This window comes from Urocampus carinirostris, chromosome 2 (assembly GCF_059441175.1).
Source record: "Urocampus carinirostris isolate Australia breed hairy pipefish chromosome 2, RoL_Ucar_1.0, whole genome shotgun sequence".
In the NCBI taxonomy this organism is placed as follows: domain Eukaryota; kingdom Metazoa; phylum Chordata; class Actinopteri; order Syngnathiformes; family Syngnathidae; genus Urocampus; species Urocampus carinirostris.
In genome coordinates this window covers 55227501-55252672 of record NC_142350.1, presented here as the reverse complement: position 1 = coordinate 55252672, position 25172 = coordinate 55227501, and the positions used below count along the sequence as shown (strand labels likewise).

At 40.2% G+C, this 25172-nt stretch overlaps 2 protein-coding genes across 2 annotated transcripts in view; both read right to left on the bottom strand.

Annotated features, from left to right (window-relative positions):
* Positions 1 to 3844: 3844 nt before the first annotated feature.
* rad54b (RAD54 homolog B) overlaps positions 3845 to 25172 on the bottom strand; it is a 22756-nt gene continuing 1428 nt past the window's right edge. Inside the window, exons 2-16 of the mRNA XM_088327198.1 lie at positions 23437 to 23598; positions 23027 to 23210; positions 15553 to 15735; positions 15162 to 15455; positions 13411 to 13573; positions 13118 to 13343; positions 11495 to 11581; positions 11308 to 11428; positions 11101 to 11240; positions 7292 to 7582; positions 7061 to 7224; positions 6728 to 6989; positions 6588 to 6654; positions 4867 to 5064; positions 3845 to 4799 (exon numbers count right to left, since the gene is read on the bottom strand). Of these exons, the coding sequence (XP_088183324.1) occupies positions 4582 to 4799; positions 4867 to 5064; positions 6588 to 6654; positions 6728 to 6989; positions 7061 to 7224; positions 7292 to 7582; positions 11101 to 11240; positions 11308 to 11428; positions 11495 to 11581; positions 13118 to 13343; positions 13411 to 13573; positions 15162 to 15455; positions 15553 to 15735; positions 23027 to 23210; positions 23437 to 23583 (2745 nt within the window). The 5' untranslated portion in view covers positions 23584 to 23598 and the 3' untranslated portion in view covers positions 3845 to 4581. The remainder of the gene's footprint in view (positions 4800 to 4866; positions 5065 to 6587; positions 6655 to 6727; positions 6990 to 7060; positions 7225 to 7291; positions 7583 to 11100; positions 11241 to 11307; positions 11429 to 11494; positions 11582 to 13117; positions 13344 to 13410; positions 13574 to 15161; positions 15456 to 15552; positions 15736 to 23026; positions 23211 to 23436; positions 23599 to 25172) is intronic.
* fsbp (fibrinogen silencer binding protein) lies at positions 15936 to 20182 on the bottom strand. Its single transcript, XM_088327199.1, has 3 exons — positions 19895 to 20182; positions 19322 to 19811; positions 15936 to 17944 (listed from the first exon to the last, which is right to left on the bottom strand). Exons 2-3 carry the CDS (start codon positions 19726 to 19728, stop codon positions 17389 to 17391), a joined length of 963 nt encoding a protein of 320 aa, XP_088183325.1. The 5' UTR covers positions 19729 to 19811; positions 19895 to 20182; the 3' UTR covers positions 15936 to 17388.

Here is a 25172-nt window from a genome sequence, read left to right as displayed (position 1 = left end):
TTGTATTTTTTTGACTATATTATAAGGTGCACTTGTAAATTTCTGAAGACATTTTTTAGACTGGAAAATAAAGTTTTTCTTTATGTTCACAAAAAAAAAAAATAACTGCGAGAAACATATTACTAAGAAAAATAAACCTAGCATGGCAAAAATTGTCCCCAAATTATATGGAATTTAATTTTCATTTGGTCATCAGGATTAAGCATTGTTTTTGTTTCATCAATATAACCAATCCATTTTGAAGTAAATAGAATATAAATTTAAAAATAAAATAAAACCTTTGTGAATTTAAATTAAATAAGAAAATTATTAGCCCTGTAAAACAGTAAAACATTCCTACACTTATTGTCGGTGATGCCGTCTTTACTTTTTGTTTGACAAAGCAAAAAACTTTGGTTCATCTAGAAATTATTATCCTCGCCTGATACAGAGGCCACGATAAAGATAACATTGAATAACATGAAACATTTAGGAATACTTAATTACTTTTTGTGGGCAAACTGACAATAGCAGAAACGACTGATTTCATTTATTCAATGTTTCCTGCTTTGTATTTTAATATTACAAGCATAATGGCCCAGCATTGCCAGGCTTGGTGTTGCCGGGCTTTCTACGCGAGGGAGGTTGTCGGGGCCGTGGCTTGTTAAAAAAGCGCCAGGGATGCAGTATGACTGCAGCAGCTTCAGAGCCGTTTGTACACGGAAGCAGAGGTTTAACGGTCCTGTCGGTAATTATTCAGGGTGCCTTGACACGAAACCTAGCTAAAGACACTCCTAGAGTCCGAAAGTAATGCTGTGTACATTTTCAGGAAAATCGGCAGAGTCGTTCTGCAGCCTATAAACCACATACGAACACACACAAATCATGATTTATAAAGCAGTCAGAGGTAAGAACTTGGGCACTATAGAATGTCAATCATTAAGTCAGGCCGGGCTTCTCTCTCACTTTCCCCCTTTGTGGATGATCTGCACAGCATGCACGCTGTTCGGCGCACTCACTTTTTTACTTTTGCGCTTTAATACCCATTTATATAGTAAAGTATAGCATGGTATAATAAAGTATAGTATAGTATAAATTTGATTTGGATTAGGTACATTAGAAGTAGCTAGATGGATTAGATGTAGGTTAGATACATTTGATTTAGATACAGATTATACATACTGTAATCACTATTGTGCTAGAAACTGTCCTCTGCACAATCTCCCTCAGTGCATTTTTAGGTCAAACCCTTAATTTGATGAAGCTATGCCACAAAGAGCTCAAGAAATATCGTCATCAACTTAGGTAATCAGACAGAAATGAGAATAATAACATAGTCCTCGTCATCAAAAGGTATTGAAAAACCCCAAATCAACCTCAAAACCTACTTATTACACAAGAAAATTGCCTAATGTTGCGAAGGTAATAGGTTAAAAAAAATCCTAATGAGCTCTTTCATGTCACAGTACAGTTGAATAGGACACGTGCACGGCGCACGAAGAGCATCCACGGATGTAATTCCCACACAAAAGCGTCAAACGCTGGGGGTGACAGCACCGCTGTCCCACATCACTCAACTGGCGTGACTCACTACACCGTCATATGGAGCTTGTAAAAAGGTTCTCCGTCGGGACGCTGATTGTCATGTGCAAACTATCCACTGGTCAATATCCTTATACAACATCGGTAAATTCAAACGAGATTGCTCCAAATTGGCAGCAGATGGCATGTAATCGTGTGCCGATGTCAGGATTTAACAGCTGTTTTACCTAAGGGCCCGGTCACACAGCCTTTTGCGTCTGTATCGCGGGTAAAATTTTTCGATTTTTTTTTTGCCCGTGGTTGCCCGCGGTAGAAAATTCGCAAAATTGGCCAACCCGCTGTTCATCCGCGGTACGCCCGCAAAACATACGTTGGCGACTGTTCCGCTTCCTCATCGCGTCAGTTCCACGTCGTTTCCGCATGTGGACCACGGGTATAAAAGCTGCCGAGCCAGGCTGTAGAAATCATAACCGCTCAAGACACAGTCCCGTGAAGATAAAGATTTCAAGCTATGGCACCGAAGAAGAAGCCAATATGTTATTATTGTAATAGTTTTTCATTTTTATTTTATTATCTTGTTATGAAATGAAAAGAAATGTCAAGAAATAAAACTGGATTAAGACGAGGTCACTACGGTGACAGGGCACAACTGACGCGCTGTATATACGCGGAGAAAGGTGTTTCATCGTCACACGCGTTACACACGCTAATGCACGTGATAATACCGCGATACAGGCGCAGAACAAACGTGCTATGACCGTGCTCCACCCGCGATTACCCGCTAAAATTTCGCGTCCTACCCGCGTGTAACCACGCCCTGGCTGCGGCCGTAGCACGTCGTTCTGCGTCTGTACCGCGTCATTACCTCGTGTGCCGCCCGCGGTTACCCGTGGTCTAAAGTTTTGAGCAGCGCAAAACTTTTTCGCGCGACCAACCGCGTGTGAATTTCTGACCGCGTGTAAAGCACGGCTGTATCTCGTCTGTATGGCGATCTCAAAGCGTCCAACAGCGTCTGCTTCACAGGCAGAAATCAGCCTCAATACGCCCGTGAAAGGCTGTGTGACCGGGCCCTTAGTTGGCAGCAGCAGCAACTCACACACATGAATCCTGCAACAATGTACAAAAAAATAAGGATTTCAAAATTCAATCAAAACTGTGAGAATTTCCGGACAGTGTATCATATCAAACAGCAATTATCGAGTGTAAGGCAAAAAACAGGTTATGAGCATAAAATATTCAGAACATATTTAGAAATTAGGGGGGTGGTTATGTGTTAAGAGGGAGTCATAAATTGAAATTCTTAAATGCAAGAACAACATTGAAACGTTTTTGTATTTCTATAACTGGTGTCAATCTATGAGAGGACCTGAAGCAATTTAAAAATGTCCATCACTTCAAGAAAAGGTACAAAAGTGTGATTCCTCGTGGTTATAAAGGAGAATGAACATGAAAAATTGCTAGGGAATTGATTCATGTGTGTATATACACATGGGTGTAGATTTGTGAATATGTATATATGTATGTGTATATTTAAATGTGTATGTGGTCTACTAGTGATCACAAGAGCCAAAAAGAGATCCGCAGGTTTGAGGGCGTTCTCCATCTGGGCCCTGGTGCTGCGGAATGCTCTGCCCCCTGAGATTCGATGTGCAGCCTCAGTGGAAATGTTTAAATCTAAGCGTAAAACACATTTCTATTCTATAACATATTAATAACCTATATCTTACCTCATGTGCGGTCCCTTCTCAAGGTTTCATCATTTTCCTCATGCTGAGATTTTTGAGTTTTTCCTTGCCCTCATGTAGGTTTTAGATCAGGGGATGGTGTCATAATAGTCTGTGGTTTGCAATAATCTGTGGTCTGTGCAGCCCTTGACACTTTTTGTGATTAAGTGCTATACAAATAAACATGACTTGACAAACATGACTGCATATATATATATCCATGTGAAAGTATACATATAGGATTGTATAAGTTTATATACATGTAGGATTGTATATGTTCATATGCATGTATGTTGGTGAATGTAGAGTACATATATTTATATTTGTTTTGTTAATGTAAAGGGGTGAGAGCTAATAAGCTGTGCTTCTTCTCACTCCTTTCTGAATGTCTTTTGTTTTCTATTGCTTTGTTTTGTGGTTGATGTAGCTTCCTCATTTTTCTTTTTTCCATTTCCCGAAATGATTTGACTATGATCAGGAAGCCTTGCACTGCTTGTGATGCACATTCAAAATAAATAAATGACAACAAAATCACATAACTTTTTGAATTTAACAGCTACATAACTTAACACTTAACTATCTGAAATGGGTTCATTCTTTTTCATTTGAAAGTAATTGTTGATAGGTGCTTTAAAAATGTTCACCTTCTATCAAACCAAGAACCATTAGTAAAGATTCAACGCTCTCACTACTGCAATCGGGGTTAGACTCCAATGCATCATATGTTGTGCAAATATGGTAGGCGATCATTTTTGACTGATCAAACATTGCTTGAATACAGTAATATTCTACAGTAAAACCTTGTGTGTAATGTGCACCGAACTTTGAGTTGTAGGTAAAAAAATGCGTGTAATATGCGGTATGAGCAAAAAATAAGGCAACTTTTCTTTCTTTCTGTGAGGCCTGGTACCAAATGGTCCCCGGCCCGGTGGTTGCGGACCACTGCCTGAAATGGCAGCAGCAGCACCTTCACACACGAACCCTGCAACACTGTACAGAAATAAGGCTTTTAAAATAACACTTAATACAGAACTCTGGACGAAACGGCTACATAACCAGAAAACAAGCTTAAAGCCTATTCCTTTGTTTTTTAATTTAAACTCCTTATTATTTTTTGATTACTTTTTATTTTTTTAGGAAAACAATCCACAATCGTGATTCTGTGCTTATCCACCCAGAGACCCAGAGAGGTGCTTTTGAAACCCAGAACTACATTTTATGGAATAGTATTTGAGAAATGGCATCATTACTAGAGAAACCAAGTGCTGTTATCTTTTTAACTGGATACTTTTAGATTTTATTTGCCTAACAAGAAAGAAAAAAAATCCAGAAGTGGTTAATGGTCCGTGTGACAGATGGTGGTCTGAAATGCGAAAGTGATGTGGTTTCGGGCGTGATCGATGTACGGGTCAGAGAAAGTGGGAGCGTCTGAGGAGAAATGTCTCCATTGCATCAGTTCAGACATGCTGAGGTGCTTATGAGCCGGTCCGCTGCGGTCACGACCGAGTTGGCACGGGCGATTTTCAAGAGCCGGATCTTCTTCCTCTTTAATATCTAAGCAGAAAGTTAGAATAACTTTGACTGGGGTGATATATTTCAAAAAGAATGGGAAAATTCCTACCACTGAGTGAGCCGTCCATGTCGCATTTGCAATTCAACAGGTCGTGAGTGAGAGACAGCGTGTCGGTCAGGCTGAAGAGGTCTCGTAGCTCGCTGGTGGAGAAGTTGGCATGCTCAGAGCCTTTGCCGAGGTCCACCACTGCCCCGGAAAGCCCCTGCTTGGATACTTGCCGTTGGAAAATGCGCTCCTCGATGGTGCCTAAGAGGATCAAGAAATCTCAAAAATGAGCCCGGTTCCCTTTTAGCTGGACTGTCCCTAAATTTCCCCATGAGGGTCAAATTCGGATTCAAAATGGAATTTTGGGCTGTGTGTGAGTAAAGCCAAGGAACTATTCACCCTCAAACATACAGACATTCAAAAAATGAAGAAACACTTTCAACGTGGCCAGGAATCACCCAAACAGTGTCCCAGATATAGTATTTTTTTATGTGAATTAATCGTTAAAATCCTGTTTATTTTAAAGAAAAACATAATTTGTAGGATGCTCAACAAAAGTACATGGATGAAGTTCGTGCACACTGCATAGTCATGCTACTGAATTACTGTAGTCAAAGTTTCACTAAACTAAACCATTATTTCAGGGTATTCCATTATTCTGTCAATTGTATCATTGTATACATAAATTGTGTGAAAAAAATCTTCAATTTGATTCGCAGTATTCTAAAACTAAGCATTTTTAGAAAATATAATAACAATTGTTTAAGGCAAAATTATATATAATGCACATTTCATAATTTGCAATAAATTGGTGTAGTTAACTCTGAAAGATTTCCAGTATTTGGTATCACTGCAACATATTTTGTTTTGAATCAAAGCAAAGAGGACAAAAGTTAGATAGATAGATAGATACTTTATTCATCCCCGTAGGGAAATTCACACAGTCTACCCCGTTGTTTATTAACAGATGAACATGATGCCCTAGGGGTGCTTGTAGCGGAGTGGATGACGTCACGCCAGTCCAAAAGTTCGACATCCCTGTGGCAGATGGGAAACTTTTCTTTGTGAAAATACAGGGATACACCACCTCGTGTTAGCAAGTCCGCCTCCTCTCCGATTCCCCCCGGCTTTCGTGTCTCTGTTTAGCGGCGTTGAAGCCGGATTGCTCCGGGTAGCTCCGGGTGGCTACACGTTAGCGTCCGGAATGCTAAACGTGAGCCACGTTTCCGCAAAACACAGCAACTGCGCTCCCTGTGCGCTTCGATGTTTTCCACCAGCACTCGATGATCTTATTTGGTCGTGAGTTCGCATTTACCATGATTACGGATGGTACCGAAGACTTATAACGCCGCTAGCCGCTTCGCTAGCTCCGGCTTTTCTTCCACGATAGGCCCCTTCATCACGCCGGCACGAGAATTTTTCAGGGCAAGGAGTTAAAATTCCTTGAATACACGCATTTCTTGTGCGTTAAAACCCATGTCCTTAGGATAGAAGTAATCCATAGTGTAGTTGTCAAAACAGGAAGAAAAAACACCGAAGATAGGAGCAGACAATAAAACAATAGGGCAGCTGCTGGAAAAGGCAGCCGCTCGTGGCAGCGCCGCTTTGATCAACAAGTTAAGAAATTACCTGATGAGAAACTAAATCGTTTATCGTTTGGATGAAAATTTTTCCCAAACAATTTATAGATTTTAAAGTTTTTTGGAAATGAATGTAGTAATCGATTAATAGTAGATTCATTCATCAGCTATGGCCCAATTACATTTTTTGTAAGAACTTTCTACCTGCTGTGAGAAGTCGATATGTATGCACAGTCTTCTTCTGCCCGTCTCGCCACACTCGTGCCAACGCCTAAACAAAAGACAAAACAAAGAATGCTTCGAAACGCAAGAAGAAATCATATCGATTGTTTTTACAGTTTTACCTGAATATCATTGGCCGGGTTCCAGTCGAGGTCATACAGTACCAGGTGGGAAGCCCCCAGCAAATTCAACCCCACACCACCAGCTTTGGAGCTGAGAAGAAACAGGAAAGTCGAGGAGTAAGGACTGTTGAAGCCGTCGACCAGCTGCTGCCTTCGGTTGGTGGGCGTTTGCCCGTCCAGCCGACAGAACGTGTAATTGGTTTGCACGCAAAGCTTCTGGAGCAAGTCCAGCGTCTGAGTGTAGTTTGACACGATAACCACCCTGGAAGAGATGGGAACGGTCAACGGTGACTACTCATCGCATCCAAGTGCACAGACTTGACAGTGGCATACCTGTCTGATGGACTGAAGTGTCTGATGGCCTTCAGGAGATCCAACAGAACCAAAAGTTTACCAGAGTCATCGGGGCTAAAGTTGTCTGAAGAGAAGTTATCTGGGAAAAGCTGTGCCAGGCCTTCATACAATGAACTCTCTTCTGAATCATACTTCATTTTCTCCTAAAAGCACAGCACAACTTCAAAGGTTTATATAAAGAACCAAATATGAAATTCTAGTCGCTCTTACGATGACGGTGGCGTGGAGCAGGGCCGGATGGTTACACAATTTCTTTAGGGCAGTGATGCAGGCCAGGTGGGTGTGTGTTTGCATGGAGCCCTGTAAGCAGGCCCGGACCACTCTGTGGCTGAGGAGTTGCTTGTATACATCCTGCTGCAATGTTGATGGCCGGCAAAATAAAGTCCAGTCCAAGCGGGGCGGAAGGTAGCGGTTGATAATCTCCTGTGTCCTCCTCAGGATGAACATGCCGGTAAGTCGGGAGAGCTCAGCGGCTCGCTCGTCTCCCAAAAATCTTTCCTCCTATGAGGATACTTTTACACAGTTAAAGGGCTCAACAAGATACTGTACAACATTTGGTTTTATTCTATAATTCACATTTTTTTTATTGCATCTTTAACAGTTTTCCAAACAAAAACCCCAAACAAAAACCCCAAACAAACCCAAAACCCGCAGGATCAATAGTTCATCATGTGGAAAAAGTTAAAAAATCCGTACAGTTAATGAGGGGTGTGGTGCCATGCACTACGGGGAAAGATATGATCTAGAACAGGGGTGTCAAACTCATTTAAACTCGGGGGCCACACGATAGAACATACATTCTGTCGGGGGCCGGACTAGTGGAAAAAGAGAGAAAGAAAAAAAAAGAGAAATAAATAAGCGAAAGAGAGGTAGAGAAGAGGAGAGAGGGCGGGACAAAGAAAGAAAAGGAGAGAGAGAGGGAGAGAGCGTGAGAAACAAAAGATAAAAGTCGTGAGAGAGGGGGAAAAGAAAGGGAGAGGAAGAAAGAAATCCAAAGAGAAATAGAAAGACAGAAGGAGGGAAAAGAAAATAGAAAGCACGAAGGGTATGAAGAGAGAAAGAGAAAAGGAAAAAAGGGAGTTCGAGCAAAAGATGTTAAAAGACAGAGAGAGAAAGAGACAAAGAGCAACAAAGGAAGAGAAAAAGAGAGACAAAGGAGTGAATGAGACAGAGTGGGAGAAAAGGGGTGAGAGAGAGAGAGAGAGAGAAATACAAGAACAGTGTCTTTGTTCAAGGCACCTGGCTTTGGCAACATCAAGTGGACATATTTCAACCTGCAGCTTGTTTTTCTCTTGCGCTTCTCTGAATGTTGTCTCGCGGGCCGGATTCAATCACTTAGCGGGCCTGATCTGGCCCGCGGGCCGCCTGTTTGACACCTGTGATCTAGAACATTGAGGTCAACTACATGTATACTGAAGATTTGGAGATAAAATATTACGTATTCTAGAATGTAGTGCAATGGTCACTGACTTTTTGTAGTTGAGCGCTACTTTTTTGCCATGGGCACAAAGGGCAATTAGTTTGACATGGATTTCTTGAATGACACCATCATGTTATGAATATTTTATTACCAGGTAGCACCGATTAGAAGAATGTTTAAATAAAGCTCAGTTGACCACTAAATCACCTGCCTTGAGTGGTTTACAAATTATTTAAAAAAATAATTTTGGAGGAACCGATAATGTGTTTGAGACTGATCGTGTCAATGATTTCTCATGCCTATTGGAAAACAAATTGCCTAGAAGATCACGATGCCCCATTACTGGTGAGCCATTTCCAGAACCGATGTGTGGGCACCCCATTGGTGAGCCCTGATGTAGGGTCTCAATCAGAACACTTGGGGGAACTAATACGTGAATGAGTTATAGAGGAAACAAAATTTGCATCAGTCTGCAATCCACAGTAGTGTTGCCTAGAGCAGTGTTTTTCAACCAGTGTGCCAGGGCACACTAGTGTGCCGTGAGACCTTGTCTACTGTGCCGCTGGAATTTGCCCAATTTCATTTTTCCCCAAAAAAACCATTCCATTATTCAGTATTTTTGCTATCTACAGACAAAGAACTCATCTATATCAGGAGGTGGCAGTAGATTTTTATATGCTATTTATATACTAATTATCTACTCATGAGGTAGCACAGCACATTTAATAACTGAATTTGTTTAACAAAGCGGTTTAAGATTTCACTGTAAAAAATAAAAACATGAATAAAGCAGATCTTTTTAGTTTTATTTTAAGTATTATTTTCTTCTTTTTGTATACCAATTATCTGCTACAGTGAAATATTTGACATAACTTCATTTTCAAACATTTTCGACGGACGGTGTGCCTCAGAACCTTTTTAAAAATAATAGTGTACCTTGGTTCAAAAAGGGTTGAAAAAACTGGGCTAGAGCATATAATAAATTCTGAGAAATATTTGATTTATACACTATAACACACAGCTTTTTAGAACGTATACAAATAAGCTGTTAAGAATAAATCAAATACCAAAATAGCGAAAAATCCAGATTTTAAACCTGGGGGTATGGAGGTAGGGTTTCAAAAATGGGCCCAAAAAGGACTGATGTTGATTACCCAAGTATTGGAAGCACAGGCAATGAAATCATTCGAACAACTCCAACAAGAGTTTGACCTACCCAGAAATGATTTTTACAAATATTTGCAACTAAGGCATTACCTCCAGAAACACGAGGAATGGGGGAAAATATGTAAGGAGCCAACTAAGGTAGAGGAATTATTAATATCGTATACAAAAGGACAATCAATAAAGGGGGTTATATCAAAACTATATAAAGCCCTGAGAATGGATCTCAGTAATGAGGACATGGCAGTTAAGGAAAAATGGGAACAAGAAACTAATGTAGCGATAAAAGACAACGAATGGGAAAAAACATTGAAAGAGGGACACAAAATAACCAACAGCCCGACATGGAGGGAGTTTGAATGGAAAGTAAAAATGCGATTCTTCTATACACCCTCTATCACTTCAAAATATAAAAATACCTCAAATCTATGCTGGCGTAACTGTGGGGGGGGGGTCGGTGACTTTACGCATATTTTCTGGAATTGCCCTGTAATATTAAATTTTTGGAGAAGTATCCAGAGAGAAATAAAATTAATCACGGGCTGGGAGTTGCGGTTGGACCCAAAGGCTTACGTAATAGGAATTTTGCCAGAAGAATTACTATCTGGTCAACAGAAATATATACTAAGGGTAATGCTTCTGGTAGCAAAGAAAATGATCACAGTGTCCTGGCTGAAACCACAACCTCCTGACATAAAACAATGGAGAGACAAATTAAAGCAAATGTACATTATGGAAAAAATCACTGCAAGACTTCAACTGAAACTTGACCAATTCGAGAAAAGATGGAAGCCTATCACACAAATTTTACTTGATGTCTAAACACCTCCCCCTATTTATTATGTGCGTTGTTTTTTTTTTTTTTTTTTTTTTTTTTTGGGTGTATTTTTTATTTATTATTTTATATATATATATATATATATATATATATATATATATATATATATCTTTTTGTATGGATGTATTGTATGAACATTTATTCTTCCTTTCTATTAATAGTATTTTTTTCTTCTTTGTTGTTTCTTCTGTTATTTATGAGTGTGTCAAGTGTATATATTTTGTGTTGATGTATGATGGAGGAATCAAACCTCTGTCAAAATTGGTGTGAGAAATAAAAAGTTAAAAAAAAAAAAAAGAATAAATCAAATACACTATTTAAAAGCAAAACTAGTGTGTCAAGGTCTTCAATAATGATATTTGTCTTGTATATTACATATCTAATACTATATACTATTGATACTATACTATAAATAGAGTATTATTATACATATTATTATATAAATATATGATTATACATATATTATTATAATGATACTATATAATACTTCCATATAATACATACTTCTCCTTTTTTCAGTTCTGGAAAATGTAGAAATACAATTAGGCTGCTTTTTAGTTAGTTAAAATTGTTTACAAACAAGAGACGGAGTGTTACCTCTGTACACGAAGGCTGCCTGGAGCGAAGAATAGGCTCTTCAAAAACTTTTCTATATGCAGTGGTAGAGCCAAGAATGCCCGGGTTGACAAACTCTATGATGGCATAGAACTCCTGCAGATCGTTCTGCACTGGGGTACCTTAAAAAAGCAAAAACTTGTCATTTACCCGCAACAGTGAAGAGAAGTGAAAGTCAAGGCAACCCACCTGTTAGTATGACCCTGCGGGCACAGTCCAGGCTGCTGAGTGCTGAGGACGTTTTGATGCTGCTGTTCTTTAATCTATGACCCTCGTCGCAGATGACTAAGCCAAATTGCACTTTTTGTACCTGAGAACCAAAAAGTATTCAATGGATAGCCCTGAAGGATTTTCCCGGCAAAATTATGGGGCAAACCTGCTCAATGCAGCGCAGCAGCATCTCATAGCTGATCACAAGAACGTTTTGCAAAGGAGACAACACAAACTGCTCGATCCTGTGGTCCTATTGCCGATAACAAAGTCACACAATGTTTTGACAACAGCATTGTTAGGGACAGTGTTTTTCATCCTTTCATAAGCCAGGGGCTTATTTTTACTGACTAACTGGCCGTAGAGAATGTAAAAGCCTCGGTGTTTTTTAAATTAACATTGGTATGATAGTTAGCATGGCGGCGCAGTGGTTAGCGCGTGTGGGGCACAGTTCTGAGGTCATGAGATCGAACCTCCTGTGTGGAGTTTGCATGTTTTCCCTGTGCTTGCGTGGGTTTCCTCCGGCCACTCTAGTTTCCTCCCACATTCCAAAAACATGCATGATAGGTTAATTGGCCGGTCCAAATTGTCCCTAGGTGTGAATGAGCGAGTGAGTTGTCCGTCCCTGTGTGCCCTGTGACTGGCTGGCAACCAGTTCAGGGTGTCCCCTGCCCACTGCCCGAAGATAGCTGGGATGGGCTCCAGCACCCCCGCAACCCTAGTGAGGATAAGTGGTGCACATAATGGATGGATGGATGATAGTTTATGTATTTTTGCCTAGTATTTAAATCAATGTTTTTTAGGGAATGCATGTTTTTTGTACTACTACGAGGCACTTCGTATTACTCACTGTCCCTTTAAAGAGAAAGTGTGCATTATTTGACGACTATATTCTACTGTATTGTATTGACGAAAACCGGTACTAATGGCACAGTGTTGCAGCAAGATGCCAGACAAACATGGCGGCGACTTCTGCACTATGTAAAAGAAATACAACTGTCTTTGATTGCTTTTATAAAAATAAACATTGGTATGATGGTTCATTCCCGCGACCCTACTGAGGATAAGCGGATGAATGAATGATGGTTCATGTATTTTCGCCTGGAATTCAAATTAATGTTGTTGTTTTGTTTTTACTGAATTAAAGATATTCTTTGCACTTGTTTCATTTTTCCAAGTATAATTTATCAACATAGCTTCAGTTGAGAATAGAAATTTGTTCTTAAAAGAGCTTCAATATGCATCATTTTTTTGGTTGTGGCTGTGACTCAGAAGATAGTATGGGGAATTTGGTAAGTCATTTTAGAATGTGTTTTGATTAGAATCTTTTTTTTAGATTTAAAATATTTTTTACTTGATGTCTGGTATATAAAAACAAATTTAAAATACTTTTAATGAGTAAAAGTAGGTCGAACATTTCAAACAACATCTTTAACTTTCTTGCATTAAAGTTCAAATATATAACAAATTTGGGAAAATATATTCTAAAATGCGATTTTTCAACAAAATGAATTACCAAAATTATTTACCCTTACCACTTCCTTAGCATATAATCAAAGATATAGCGACTTCATACAGAGGATCAATACTGATGGAAGACCGCACACTCAACAACAGTAAGCTTTTCGTTAAAAATTACCTATTTGTTGTCAATGATTAAACGAAATTAGACAAATTCCTGTGGCCAAGCAAGGTGTCAATGCACACACGTGTGCGAGACAATAATGGTTGGAGAATCACCGGTTTGGATGATTGCTGATAAGGTCAACAAAATAATCTCTTTCCTCACTTGATTTACTGTGAAGACATTGATCCTCTCACGTCCCAGCCACTTGTTGAATTCTGCGCCCCAGTTCTGCACCAGGCTACCTGGAGTAACCACCAGCACACGCTTGGCCACGGCTTTTCCGCCGTACGGACCCTGCTTGAGCAAAGTCCAGCACAGAGCCACGCTCTGGAGGGTCTTACCCAGCCCCATTTCGTCAGCCAGGATGGCCCCGTAACGTCCTTCGGCTCTGATTGACAAACTCAGTTTATCTGAAGGAACAGTCTCGCAAATGTCGAAGCATTATTATACTGTACCTTAGTCCCATAACGCATTCGTATAGAAAGAGCAGGCCTTCTCTCTGATGGGGGCGCAGGTTTGCAGTCAGGTGTGGATCAACTACAACATCGACCACAGGAAGTCCGGCTTTGTTATTAGACCACTGGTGGCTGGGAGACGGCCGAGGCATCACCAAAGCACCTAAAATTGACACAAAGACAAAATTTAAAAGAACCTGAGTGACTACGGTAATGTTATGGATGGGGAACATGTGATCGGTGTTGTATTTACTGATAAGTAAAAAATGAAAAGTTCTGCCCTAAAGAGGGGGCGGGAAAAATCACAGTCCGCAGGCCACATTGACCCGTCAGGCTCATTAATCGGGCCTCCAAACGAAAAGGGAGAAAATATGATGACAAAACATACAATGGTAAATAAAATACTACATTTCATTATAAAGTGGTGGTTGTTTTGGTGCCACTCTTGTCCAGAGTGTCCCTTCGTTTTTCCTCCTGTATTTTTCGAGGTTTAAGATTCAAGACAATGTATCGGTACACAAAAAAAAATCCCATCTGTCCTTCTTGTAATCTTCTTTTGCTTTCAGCTCTTGTTTTGGTTGAAGGACACAATGAATAAACATTTAGCAGTCAAATAATAAACCATTAAGAATGGACCAAAAATAACCAATACCAACTGATATGTTTCACTAGACTAACTACCATTTATCTATCTATCGATTTATCTATCTAATGAGTCTTCGTAGGAGGTGGCTAGAGTCAAGAACACACTCACATTCACCAAACATTCATTCGCCTTTGCTCTTCCTAACAAGACACCGAACATTAAGCCCACAGCACAACAAAGGGTGAGTTGCTGTGCCATGCAACCCTTCACTAGCAGGGGCCAGACACTTTACACTATTTTACCCCCATATATAGAAAAGTGTAAATTGAATTCCTATTGGTAGTGTCAGAATTAAAAGTCATGGGTTTGATACCAGGATGAGCCAAAACAAACAAAAAAAATGATAAATGAATACATTTTAAAGAATTAAAAAAGAAAAAAGGTGCCATCCATATGTTGATCATTGTGGTGCTTATGTTTTTAGGTTCACAATTATATACATGAAACAAACGAAAATACGAGAAATATGCTGATTTCATATACTCACAAATTTATTAAAAATACTTTGTTAAAATTTAGAATGATTAGTACTGAAGTTGAACAGAAGAGTATGTTGCGTCACCCTGACCCGAGTGACATGGCCGCTTTCTTGTGTCCCGTTTCATCTGGAGGGACGAAAGCATGACCAACTTGGGTGCAGAGGTGCTCAACTTGTTTGGGTGTTTGGCCATTTGGGTTGGCCATGGTCAAAGTTTTTGTGTTTTTGCTACTTTTTCGTTTTTCTTTTGTTTTTCTCTCGCGGTCAGTCACCCCTCTCGAGGGATATGACCAGGGTAGATAGATAGCTACATAGTACTGAAGTAGTAGAACTTCAAAAAGACTAGCAGGGCATTGGTCGTCGGTGCACCAATGATGACACAACTCTGGACAAGTTTCTCCACTGTCGACGGTTCCTAACCTTTTTTCGGGCCGTGGAAAAGTTGGCACAAGTTTATTATTTAATGTTGTCGGCCCAGTTCTTTTTCAGTCTCCCTCTCCTTTTGCCACCTTGGGCGTTGCCCTGGAAAATTATCTTGGCCAGTCCTGATGGTCATGTGACGTGACCATACCACTGATATACTTGAACTTATACTTGCGTTTACTTAATGAGAGTGAGTCTACGCACCAGCAGCTTGTGGATTATAGCGTGGCCTGCAGATCTGTTCCTCGTTTGGTTGTGCTGTAAGGTGTTCTGCTCCTGCCGACAACGAGGGAGGGCAGAATGGCTTGGACGCCAGGCGATGTAAAGGAGGGGGCTTTGTCTTTGGAGCGACGTCTTCAACGGGTGCTTCCAAAAAACAACGCCCCGTGGCAAAGGTTTCTGCGGATATGACTTCCATCACCTCCACCTCCTTCGCACCAATTATCAGGGTCTCTCCCTCAGCGAGAGAGGCCAACACTGAGATCTTGTAGCCACTTCCTACAGTATAAAATAAGAACATGCCATTAACGTTTTTCTTTTTACATACCAGTAAATCCTCACTAAATATATAAAAAGTGGGAAAAGAACATCTCACCCTGTCCAATATTCTTGCCCTCCATATCTTTCAGGGTGGCAGTACGACCCCTTGTCACCAGCACGGCATCCCCCTCCCAGCGCTTGTGTTTCTTTTTGCTGGCTTTGCACCACATGACACTGAAGTACCGGGCTGTGTCCTGGTTGCATTCTGTATTTTGCACCGTGCATGTTTGGGGGAGGCCTGTGGGAACAAATGATAGAGATGAATCGGTCCGTGTCAGAGAGAAACTGGTAGTAATCTATCAGCAGGGGTCCTTATTGCACCACATTACCAAGAGATTTTCAAATGCATTCAACAAAACAACTTCAAAAACAGATACAGTATGCAATGCATTTAAACTGGAGTGTGATTATAAAACAAAGACAAAGATCAAAATCAGACCAGATTAAATTTGGTTTTAATTAGGAAATAATACAAAAAGCAATGACAAAAAATAAAGCTTACAGAAAAGTCCCAAGAACACAACTTACTATTTACATTTTAAAGAAACAATTACTAAGGTCACAACGAAAAGATTGTGGAATTATTGTTTCACAATTTAATCTTTATGTCATGATTATCAACACTAAAACAAGGCATGACAATAGACAGTGGAACTAATGTTTGAAATGCGGAAAACAGGACCATTATCATGATGTGAGACATTGACCAACCCATATAACCAAAGGTGATATGAATTTGGACCTTAATCTTGTTTTATTTTATTATTGCACAGTATTACCTTAGACCAGGGAAGGCCTACCCGGTCTTAGAAAGCCAAATGTCCAGCATGTTTTGGAGGTTTCTCTCCTCTAACTTAGGTAATACAAATTTTCAGCTGGTAGCAAGCCGTTTGGGAGCTTGATACTGATCGAGTTGATCGGCATCAGCTGTATCGGAGCAGAGAAACTCCCAAAACATGAAGGACATGCGGCTCTCAAGGAACGTGTTGGACACCGCTGCTTTTGACGATACGTGTATGAAATAATAATACGTTCTGTTGCATGATATTGCTTTCACTTTAGGTCTTCAACTTAAAAAAGGAATTCATAAGAAAAAGATGATAGTTTCTTTTCAAAGTAGAAATATTTGTGAGAGAACTGAAGTCCAAATTAAATATATCTAGAAGGTAGCAATGTCCACTTTCTTGAGAGGCAGAAATAAGATGGATTTGGAAAAATCCTGTCTTCAAATGATATTTAAGGCTCATTGTGATCAATTTCAATCAGTTTCAGAATTTGAAAAGATGGCCAGTCGCTTGCCAGGAAATGTTGAAGGACTTATACCCCCCCTAAAAATGAATGAAACAATAAAAATCAATGACAGCCATGGTATAAAAATATTGAAATAATTTGGATATTAAAAAAGAAAATAACATACTGAATACAGAAGCAAAAAAATATTCCCCAAATACAGTAGACATTTTCTTTTCTTCAAAGATAATTTGATTTTTTTGAAGAAACTAATGACAAGTAAAACCCTATTGTCCACTGGAGGCACTCAAAATCTGCGAATTCCGACCACACAGACTTTAGACTCCTCATTCACAGCATGGGAATGGAGGTTAGAAGTTATTGACTAAAGACCAGAGAGGATCTCTAAACCTGATAGGGTGACATCACAGTTTAACCCATCAATCAATTTTACAAAGCAAAACATTCAAGCTGTTTTAGATCTTCCTGCATGGCACCACCCCCGTGTCTTTTTCTCACCTACTTTACCAGCAAAGCTGTAACTCATCCTTGGACTGAAGTCTGCAACTGTTCAGACACTGCACTGACAAAAAAACTACTACAAATTGTGTGAAACTGAATCTCTAGAATCTTTCATTCCATGCATGCATGGTCTTTCTTGCTAAAGAGGTATGGGAAGGCCGTGTCTTAGTCGGGCCACCTTTAATTTCTCCACCTTGATCTTGGCCCTCAATAGTTCCTCCTCTAGCTGCTGCTTCCTCTTAAGGCACTCCCTTTTCTCCTCAAGGTACATTGCCACTTTTCTGTGATTGGCCATCACCATTTCGTGCTCCTCTTTAGCAAGGTGCAACGAGCGCATGTGCTTGGGCTCGTCAATTTGGTAGAGGTTGTCTGGGTAGTAGACTGGGCGCGTGGATCTTGGCGAGACAGATAGAGAGATGTTGATAGACGAAGGGGCTGGAGACAAAGATGGGTCATAATTCCTGATACTGTCTGCGTTCTGGTCCCCCGTCATCTCCGAGATCACCTCCAACCCTGGCTCGATGTGCGTGGAAAGGAGTGGGAGATCTGGCGGCGGTTTGACATCCTCATCAGCGTCCAGATGGACCACCTCATGGGGAATGGTTGGGACGGCTGCTGAGTAGTCCTGAGGGACAGCCATAGAGGAGCTGCCACCAGGAGCCTCAATAGGAAATGGTTGCTCACTGTATAATAACCTAAAGATGAAAAAAAAAACATTACTAGAGTATTACAAAATAAACTCTTGCATGGATGTATTCTATAATAGGGCTCAAGCAATCCATCAGCTGACGATTACAATCTGCTGACTACAACCCTTCAAGCGTTCCTTTAAAATCAGTCAACCAACTGACGGACTGTTCATCCGACAGACAAGGCAAAAAAAAAAAAAATCCAAGTTCCAACATTGTGAAAGTACTTTGAATGAATCATGGACTTTATAAATGGAAATGGTCTGCATTTATATAGCGCTTTTCAAGTCAATGAAGACCTCCCAAAGCACTTGACACTTCACACTTTTCCCTTTTACACACTAACTAACCATGAAAGCCAAATACATGCTATCGGGGGCATTAGGGATTCAGTGTCTGGCCCAAGGACACTTCGACATATAACACGGAGGAGTCAGGAAATCGAACCTGGGACTTCTTCATCCCGAGACGAGCGCTCCACCTCTTGAGCTAGTTCCACTACTTTAGTGATGAATAAAAAAAATGTTTATCCCCGGTATTGGGCTATTGGCAAAAAAAATCAGTTATACCAGTTTTTGAGTTTGTCTATTCCAGCCCTACTTCATTTTAAAAAAAAATACATTTTCATAAATTTTTAGTTTTTGTCAAATCTAAAAGTAAAAAAACAACAATTTCTAGAATCTGGACTAATTTGATTTTAACTATGACTTACTTCAGGTCCGTCACAAATCACAGGGCATACCTAAAGAAGAATTGAAGTATATAGGTGGAAAAACACAAGTTTCTATATTGTTTTAAGGCTATAATTTTCAATGAATCTTCTTTAAAAACTCACAAAATGGCACTACAAACATACACATGTCCGGAGGACATTGCAGGCTTGTGATACCACAGCGGAGCCATCAACATTATAAAAGACTCTTTCACCCCAAGCCACTACCTCTGTGACCTGTTCCCTTCTGGTAGGTGCTACAAGTCTCTTAAAACAAGGACTAACAGGCTCAAATATAATTTCTTCCCCAGGGCCATCACCACCCTAAACAAGCACACAGAACAATATATACCTTGCGACTTATTTGTGTTTTTTTGTTGTTGCTGCTGCAAATTGTTATTGCACTACTTTTCACTGCATTACTCTCATGATGCACTCATTTTTCATTGCTAGCTCAGGCCAGTCTCTAAGTACTACTGTAAATATTTTGCCTATTTATTCTGACAGCCTTTCGTCTTATTTTTCTTTTAAAGGTCTTTATTACATATTAATCCTGGAGTTCAATGTCTAATTTTGTTGCACACAATGTTTCACAATGTCGATATTGATGACGATAAAGACCATTCAATTCAATTCAAAGTGTTTTTCAATTGATTCAAATCACAGCATACCTGCGCAGAGCCAGGTCCTTCTCATGGACGGCCACGTGTTGAAACAGGTGAGGGATCATCTCCATGACTCTCCTGGTTGGCTCAGTGATGCTCGTCTTGTATTCCGGCTGCGCATGTCTTCGTTGCATCACTTCCTGTTTGGCTGACTCCTTCAACCTCTTGTAAAGAGTTCTGAGGCCTTGCGCTGTGCGGTGGGGCCTGTCACCCCCCAAGGCGTTGTACTGCTCCGCCACGATGTCCCAGCACTTATTCTTATCCACAATGACAGCATGTTTGTTGGTGTGCTCCTCCAGGATGCGGACATGTGGCTGGACTAGCTTCAACAGGTCAAGCTTCTCCGAGAGTGTGAAGTTGGATGAGCGAGCTTTGCCCACCATACTGGAAAGGAACACCGAGCAAGATGCCATCTTACAGCCTCAGTCCGGCCTGCAGCTGTCACTCCCCCACTCCTGTTTTTCCCTTGATCCTCCTGCAAGATTCTCTTAGTCCACTGAAACATCAAGTTAACACCAATCTAACTCTTAAATCAAACAAAAGGTTGTGATGTGTTAAGGATAAGGAATCCCACCAAACCTTGGGTTCCCACTTCTGCCTCCTTCCTCAACAAAATCAGGTTTCTGTCGTGCACAATAAGAATCAGGCTTAACTAGGCCAGCCTCGCTTAGGCCCCCGCCTACCTCCCATGGTTTCGGTTGAATTCCTCCCAGCTTAGACTGACGTAGCTAAGCCTCTTAAACCCAGCCCGACCTACTTTCAGCTCGGCCTCTCTAAACCGAGCACAGCGGGGCTATGTGTCTCAACATACTAATAATAGGGTGATAAACACTCGTGAACAGGGTAATGTTTGTGGTTGTGCAGATTCAAAGCATAACAGTTTATAGGAAGGAAATCTTCATCTGAATATGTGGCGAAGGTTTAACTAACTACATGATAGGAGGAGTTTAAGAGCGACGCATGCGCGTGACGGATGTGTGCGCTGATGCTACATGCTAACCAAAACAATACTATTAGTTTTTTTGTTTGAATGAGCGAATTAAGCTGATCCCGCCACGCAGCATGGGGAGGTGCAGAATATTGTCAGTTTGCTCACTTGTGTGCTCAATTGGAACTAACTCAACCCCGCTGCGTATCCCCACAGGGAGTCGTACACCGTTGACAACGCGCGTCTGTGCGCTTTTTGTATCACCAACCAAATTCCGAGCATTGCACTTTTGTATTGACTAACCACCTAGAAGTTGAAATTGGCTCTAGTTTCATCAGTGGTTTTTGTTTTTTAATTGTGTTCCCTCGCTGGTTTTAGCCGAAAAATTAAAGCGCATGATTGCATTATTCCCAGCGTCCACCAGAGGAAGACATCGTGTCCGAAATCAAAATGATAGAATCACCCCTTAACAATCCAATGTTTGCTTTTCACTGAGCATAAACATGTTGTAATGAGTCGTTATAATGATGGGGAATGCCGTCCTTTCCACTGAACAAAACCACAATAAATTGTTTTCATTAAAAAGGCAGTGCTTTATAATCCCAATAATTGTTTTCTTATCCGGCCACGATGATTTTAGCATGTATTGTACTAAAAAATGAGGTCCTTACAATCAGAGTGGAAAATTGAATTGAGTACACCTACTTTCTTTCCAACTTACACTTCACCCTGATGTTTGCAGTGATATAAATGCCAGATCATTTATCCCCTCAAGGATGGTGACACCAGTTCCCAATTAGACATCAATATTTAAACTTTCAGATGAAAATATACATTTAATGTTCACACACTGTTAGCCATGGCATCCTAAACGTATTCAAACCACACCATTAGACATTACATTAGGGGCGGCAGTAGCTCAGGAGGTAGAGCGCTCATCTTGGGATCAAGGGATCCCACTTCAAATCCCGGCTTGTCCGTATTACATGCCGAAGTGTCCTTGGGTAAGACACTGAACCCCTAATACCCCCAATAAGCAGGTTAGCGCCTTACATGGCTGCAAGGCCGCTATTGGGAAATGTGGAGCACATTGTAAAGCACTTTGGGAAGTCATTGACTTGAAAAGCGCTACATAAATGCAGATCATTTCATTAAGGAATGATATTCACTGGTCAATACGCCCCTGTGACTGGCTGGCAACCAGTTCAGGGTGTCGCCTGCCTAATGCACGAAGATGGCTGGTATGGGCTCCAGCACCCCCGCGACCCTACTGAGGATAAGGGGTGCAGATAATGGATGGATGGATGGCTGTAAGGATGGCTTCCCACATTGCCCCTGGCTTGCATATTTTAACCACATTTTCACCAGCATGCTGTCCAAAAATTTACAAGACGAGATCAAACAATGTCCAAATATTTACGTGTTCAAATTTAAATACAAAAAAACATTACTGGCAGAATACAGAGATGAAGAAAATGGCGTATGAGTGATACTTAAGATTGGAAATACTGCGTTTACAACTATAGTTAACCTTGTTGTTATTGTTACTATATTTATATAATAACTGTTATTATTGCTATTGTTGTTATTATCATTGGTGTCACAATGATATGGGTACTACGATGATTAGTGTATAAATATGTGACTATTGTTATTATTATAATGATTGATATCTTACTTATGTAATATGTATATCCGTAAGATTTTGTTATATTAGACATAAGAGGAGCCATCTGTAAAATGTTATTAATAAGGAAGATGAAGGGGTAGGGAAAACAGGTATCTGCTTCTTATTACCCCTTTTCGAACTTGTTATGTTAACATTATTTTTGTTGTTGAGTCATTGTTTTTGTCCTGTTTTTATTTTTTGATGTTCGAAATAAAGTTTTCATTCATTCAAAAATCATAGCAATTACTTACTACTACATGTTTTCTTTGGTTGATGTTAATATCAAGTAAATGAGAAAGATAATTATTACTAGCTTTTAGAAGTAATTTCTGGGACACAACAGAACCAGTCGCACCTCTTTCGTATTTGTTTACAGATTTTTCTGGTTAATGCATGTTAGACTTCTGAGGGTCTGGATTAAAAGATCACCCTGTCTTAAATGTATGCAAACCCGACATGTAGTCAAAGAAAACTGAATTAAAAACCTGTCGATAACAGGCAGTTTACTGTACCCAATAGTAAAAGAACAGCAGGAAATGGTATAACAGTAACTTGTTTAAAGAAACAATTTTTTGTTACATTTTCTTTTTGGACTGATTAATACTATTATATATGAGGATGACAACAAAAGACACAAAGTTTTGCAACAACCAAAATACAATTCTTGCAGGGTTTCTGCAGATCCTTAAAAAGTCTCAAAAGGCATTGAATTAATTATCCTAGAAAAAGGCCTTAATGGACATTAAAATGACTTAAATCCAAGTTTCGAAAGTTTTAAAATGTAAACTATAAGATTAATATCGATTTGAACTGAGGAGGTTTAGTCAAATTTATAAGTTGTCTTTTTTAATAATTCCCAGATTTACTTCAGCGGCAACATCGCGTGATCGCAATAACGAAACTTAATGTATTCTGTGCCAGAAATATGTGTATTTCTTTGTTTTGTTTGTTTCAATTGTGGGTTTTTTGTCAACTTGGTCTTAAACATGATTTCACAAGGAATTTAAAAAAACACTTAAAAGTCTTGAATATAACTCGCCTTAAGCTGTAGGAACCCTGTCTTGAAAACACTTAGCCAACTACATCAAATGAAGGAACCAAAGGTTCTCCTTACCTGACCCATTTTTGTCATATAGTGTGGCGAGCTCCTGTGAGGTAGCGTCCGGAGGTTCTGTCACCACAACATTCTCCTTACTTTCAGTTGCACCGAGTACTCGTGCAAGAGCCTTGGACAAAACGGGTGCGGCATGGACACCGGTAATTTGGTTGGGAGGTGGTGCTGCTAGACTTCTCTGGACCTGTCAGGCGATAGTTGTGTGAGAGATCAGATTTGAACAGTAAAGAAAGCTAGACATAGCCTACTAGATAACTTTTTTCCTCCATGAGGCAAGGCTTATTTGTTTTGTTTTTATGGTCCCCATGAATAACTATGCATGATTTTTTTAATGAAGTAGCATGATTAGCAAATTCTTCTGAAAATTTCAAGATAATAAAGGCAGAAAACAACAATTGCAGGCAGTTTACCTTATTCAAGACATCATTCGAGCCGAATTTAGGGCACTGGGTGTTGGATCCTATGTCAAAACATGAAGATGTAGCTCCGGGAGGCACAAAACGAGGCTTTTTGGCTGCATTACCCCGTAGTTGACTCGGAGCTGCTGACCGCCTCATTGTACCACCTACTATCTGTTGAAGCAGAACGGAGATCAAGATGCAGCACATTCATACCTGTCAAGATTTTATCGTTTTATACAATTTTTTGCCACCCTTAAGTTATCCATCCATCCATTATCTGAACCGCTTATCCTCAGTAGGGTCGCGGGGGTGTTAGAGCCTATCCCAGCTATCTTTGGGCAGAGGGTAGGAGACACCCTGGTTTCCACCAGGTGACACGGCACATAGAGACAGAAAACTAACTCCCTAATTCACACCTAGGGACAATTTGGACCGGCCGATAAACCTAACATGCATGTTTTTGGAACGTGGGAGGAAACCAGAGTGCCCGGAGTAAACCCACGCAAGTACGGGGAGAACATGCGAACCCCGCACAGAAAGGCTGGTAGCTGGATTTAATCCCATGACTTTAGAACTCTGCCGCGGACGCGCTAACCACTCATCCGCTGTGCCGCCACTCTTGAGTTAAAATTTGTTTAATTCATTTAACGTCAGTTTCTTTCGCCAATGTTTAGAAATATCTCATAAACCTAGCGATTTTAGATGTGTGTGTGCATTGGTAAGTTTATGTGAGTGCAGACTTAACCATGGTGGTCAACATTGATGGGCAGTCATGGGAGGCAGGTGAGGCTATGCCTTACCTGTCATCCTAGAGATCGAAAATATAATAAATGGTTACATTTAGGTTTTTCATCATTCAAATTCATGATTATTTGATTTTTTCTGTCAAAATCTCTGATTTTCACATTTTATTATGAATATTATTAACACAATTAGTATTTAAAGTTGGGGTGGGACGATACGGTTTGGTCACAGTTTGATTGTATCAAGATATAAAGACCTAAAAAATAGTAATATGGTGTTTTTTGTCAGGAACCTTTTTGACCCAAAGAGCCATAAAAGCAAAAATGGTTTTAAAAATAAATTGAGAGAGCCACATCATATATTTTCAAACAAAATTGAAAAAACTGCCAAAAACACTCTCTAGACAAAAGCTAATTCTTCAGCACATTTAATTTCACTGTGTGTCATTTGATGATTTAATCAAATGTATGAAATGATAATACAGTAATGCCAAATCCTGTGTCCCAAATCAATGTAAATATGCCATTTACAATTTGTCTTCCACCTTCAGTTAAGAGTGTTGAGGCATTTTTTTCCATGAAATTTGTCCTTGATAACGGTTTCAAAACAATGCGCATGCAAAGTTCTTTTGTAAAAATGTCACAAATTACTGCAAACGATAAACATATCGTCATATTCACTTTCGGTGTAGACTGCACTGAGCGAGCGAGAAAGAGAAAGAAGTTTTCTTACTTCTGCATTAAGTTGCTTCGGCTTTATATGGACAAGAATCGGGATGAAATCACTTGACTTTGGAACGCCGCAGAGAGATGTGAAATAGTTACATTTTGTTTCTGAGCCATATGTACTCATGAAAAGAGCCATATATGGTTCCCGAGCCAAAGGTTCCCTACCCCTGCTCTACATGGATCCAGCTTGCGGCCAGCAAGGCAGATGAGTGGTTAGCACGTCCGCGGCACAGTTCTGAGGTCATGTGTTCGAATCCAGCTATCTGCCTTCCT

Excerpts from the sequence above, each read along its gene's own strand:
- fsbp (XM_088327199.1), bottom strand. The coding sequence starts at position 19,728 with ATGGCATCTTGCTCGGTGTTCCTTTCCAGTATGGTGGGCAAAGCTCGC. Across the intron at positions 17,945-19,321 it reads AAGGACCTGGCTCTGCGCAG|GTTATTATACAGTGAGCAAC; the intron begins GTATGCTGTGAT and ends TTTCATCTTTAG.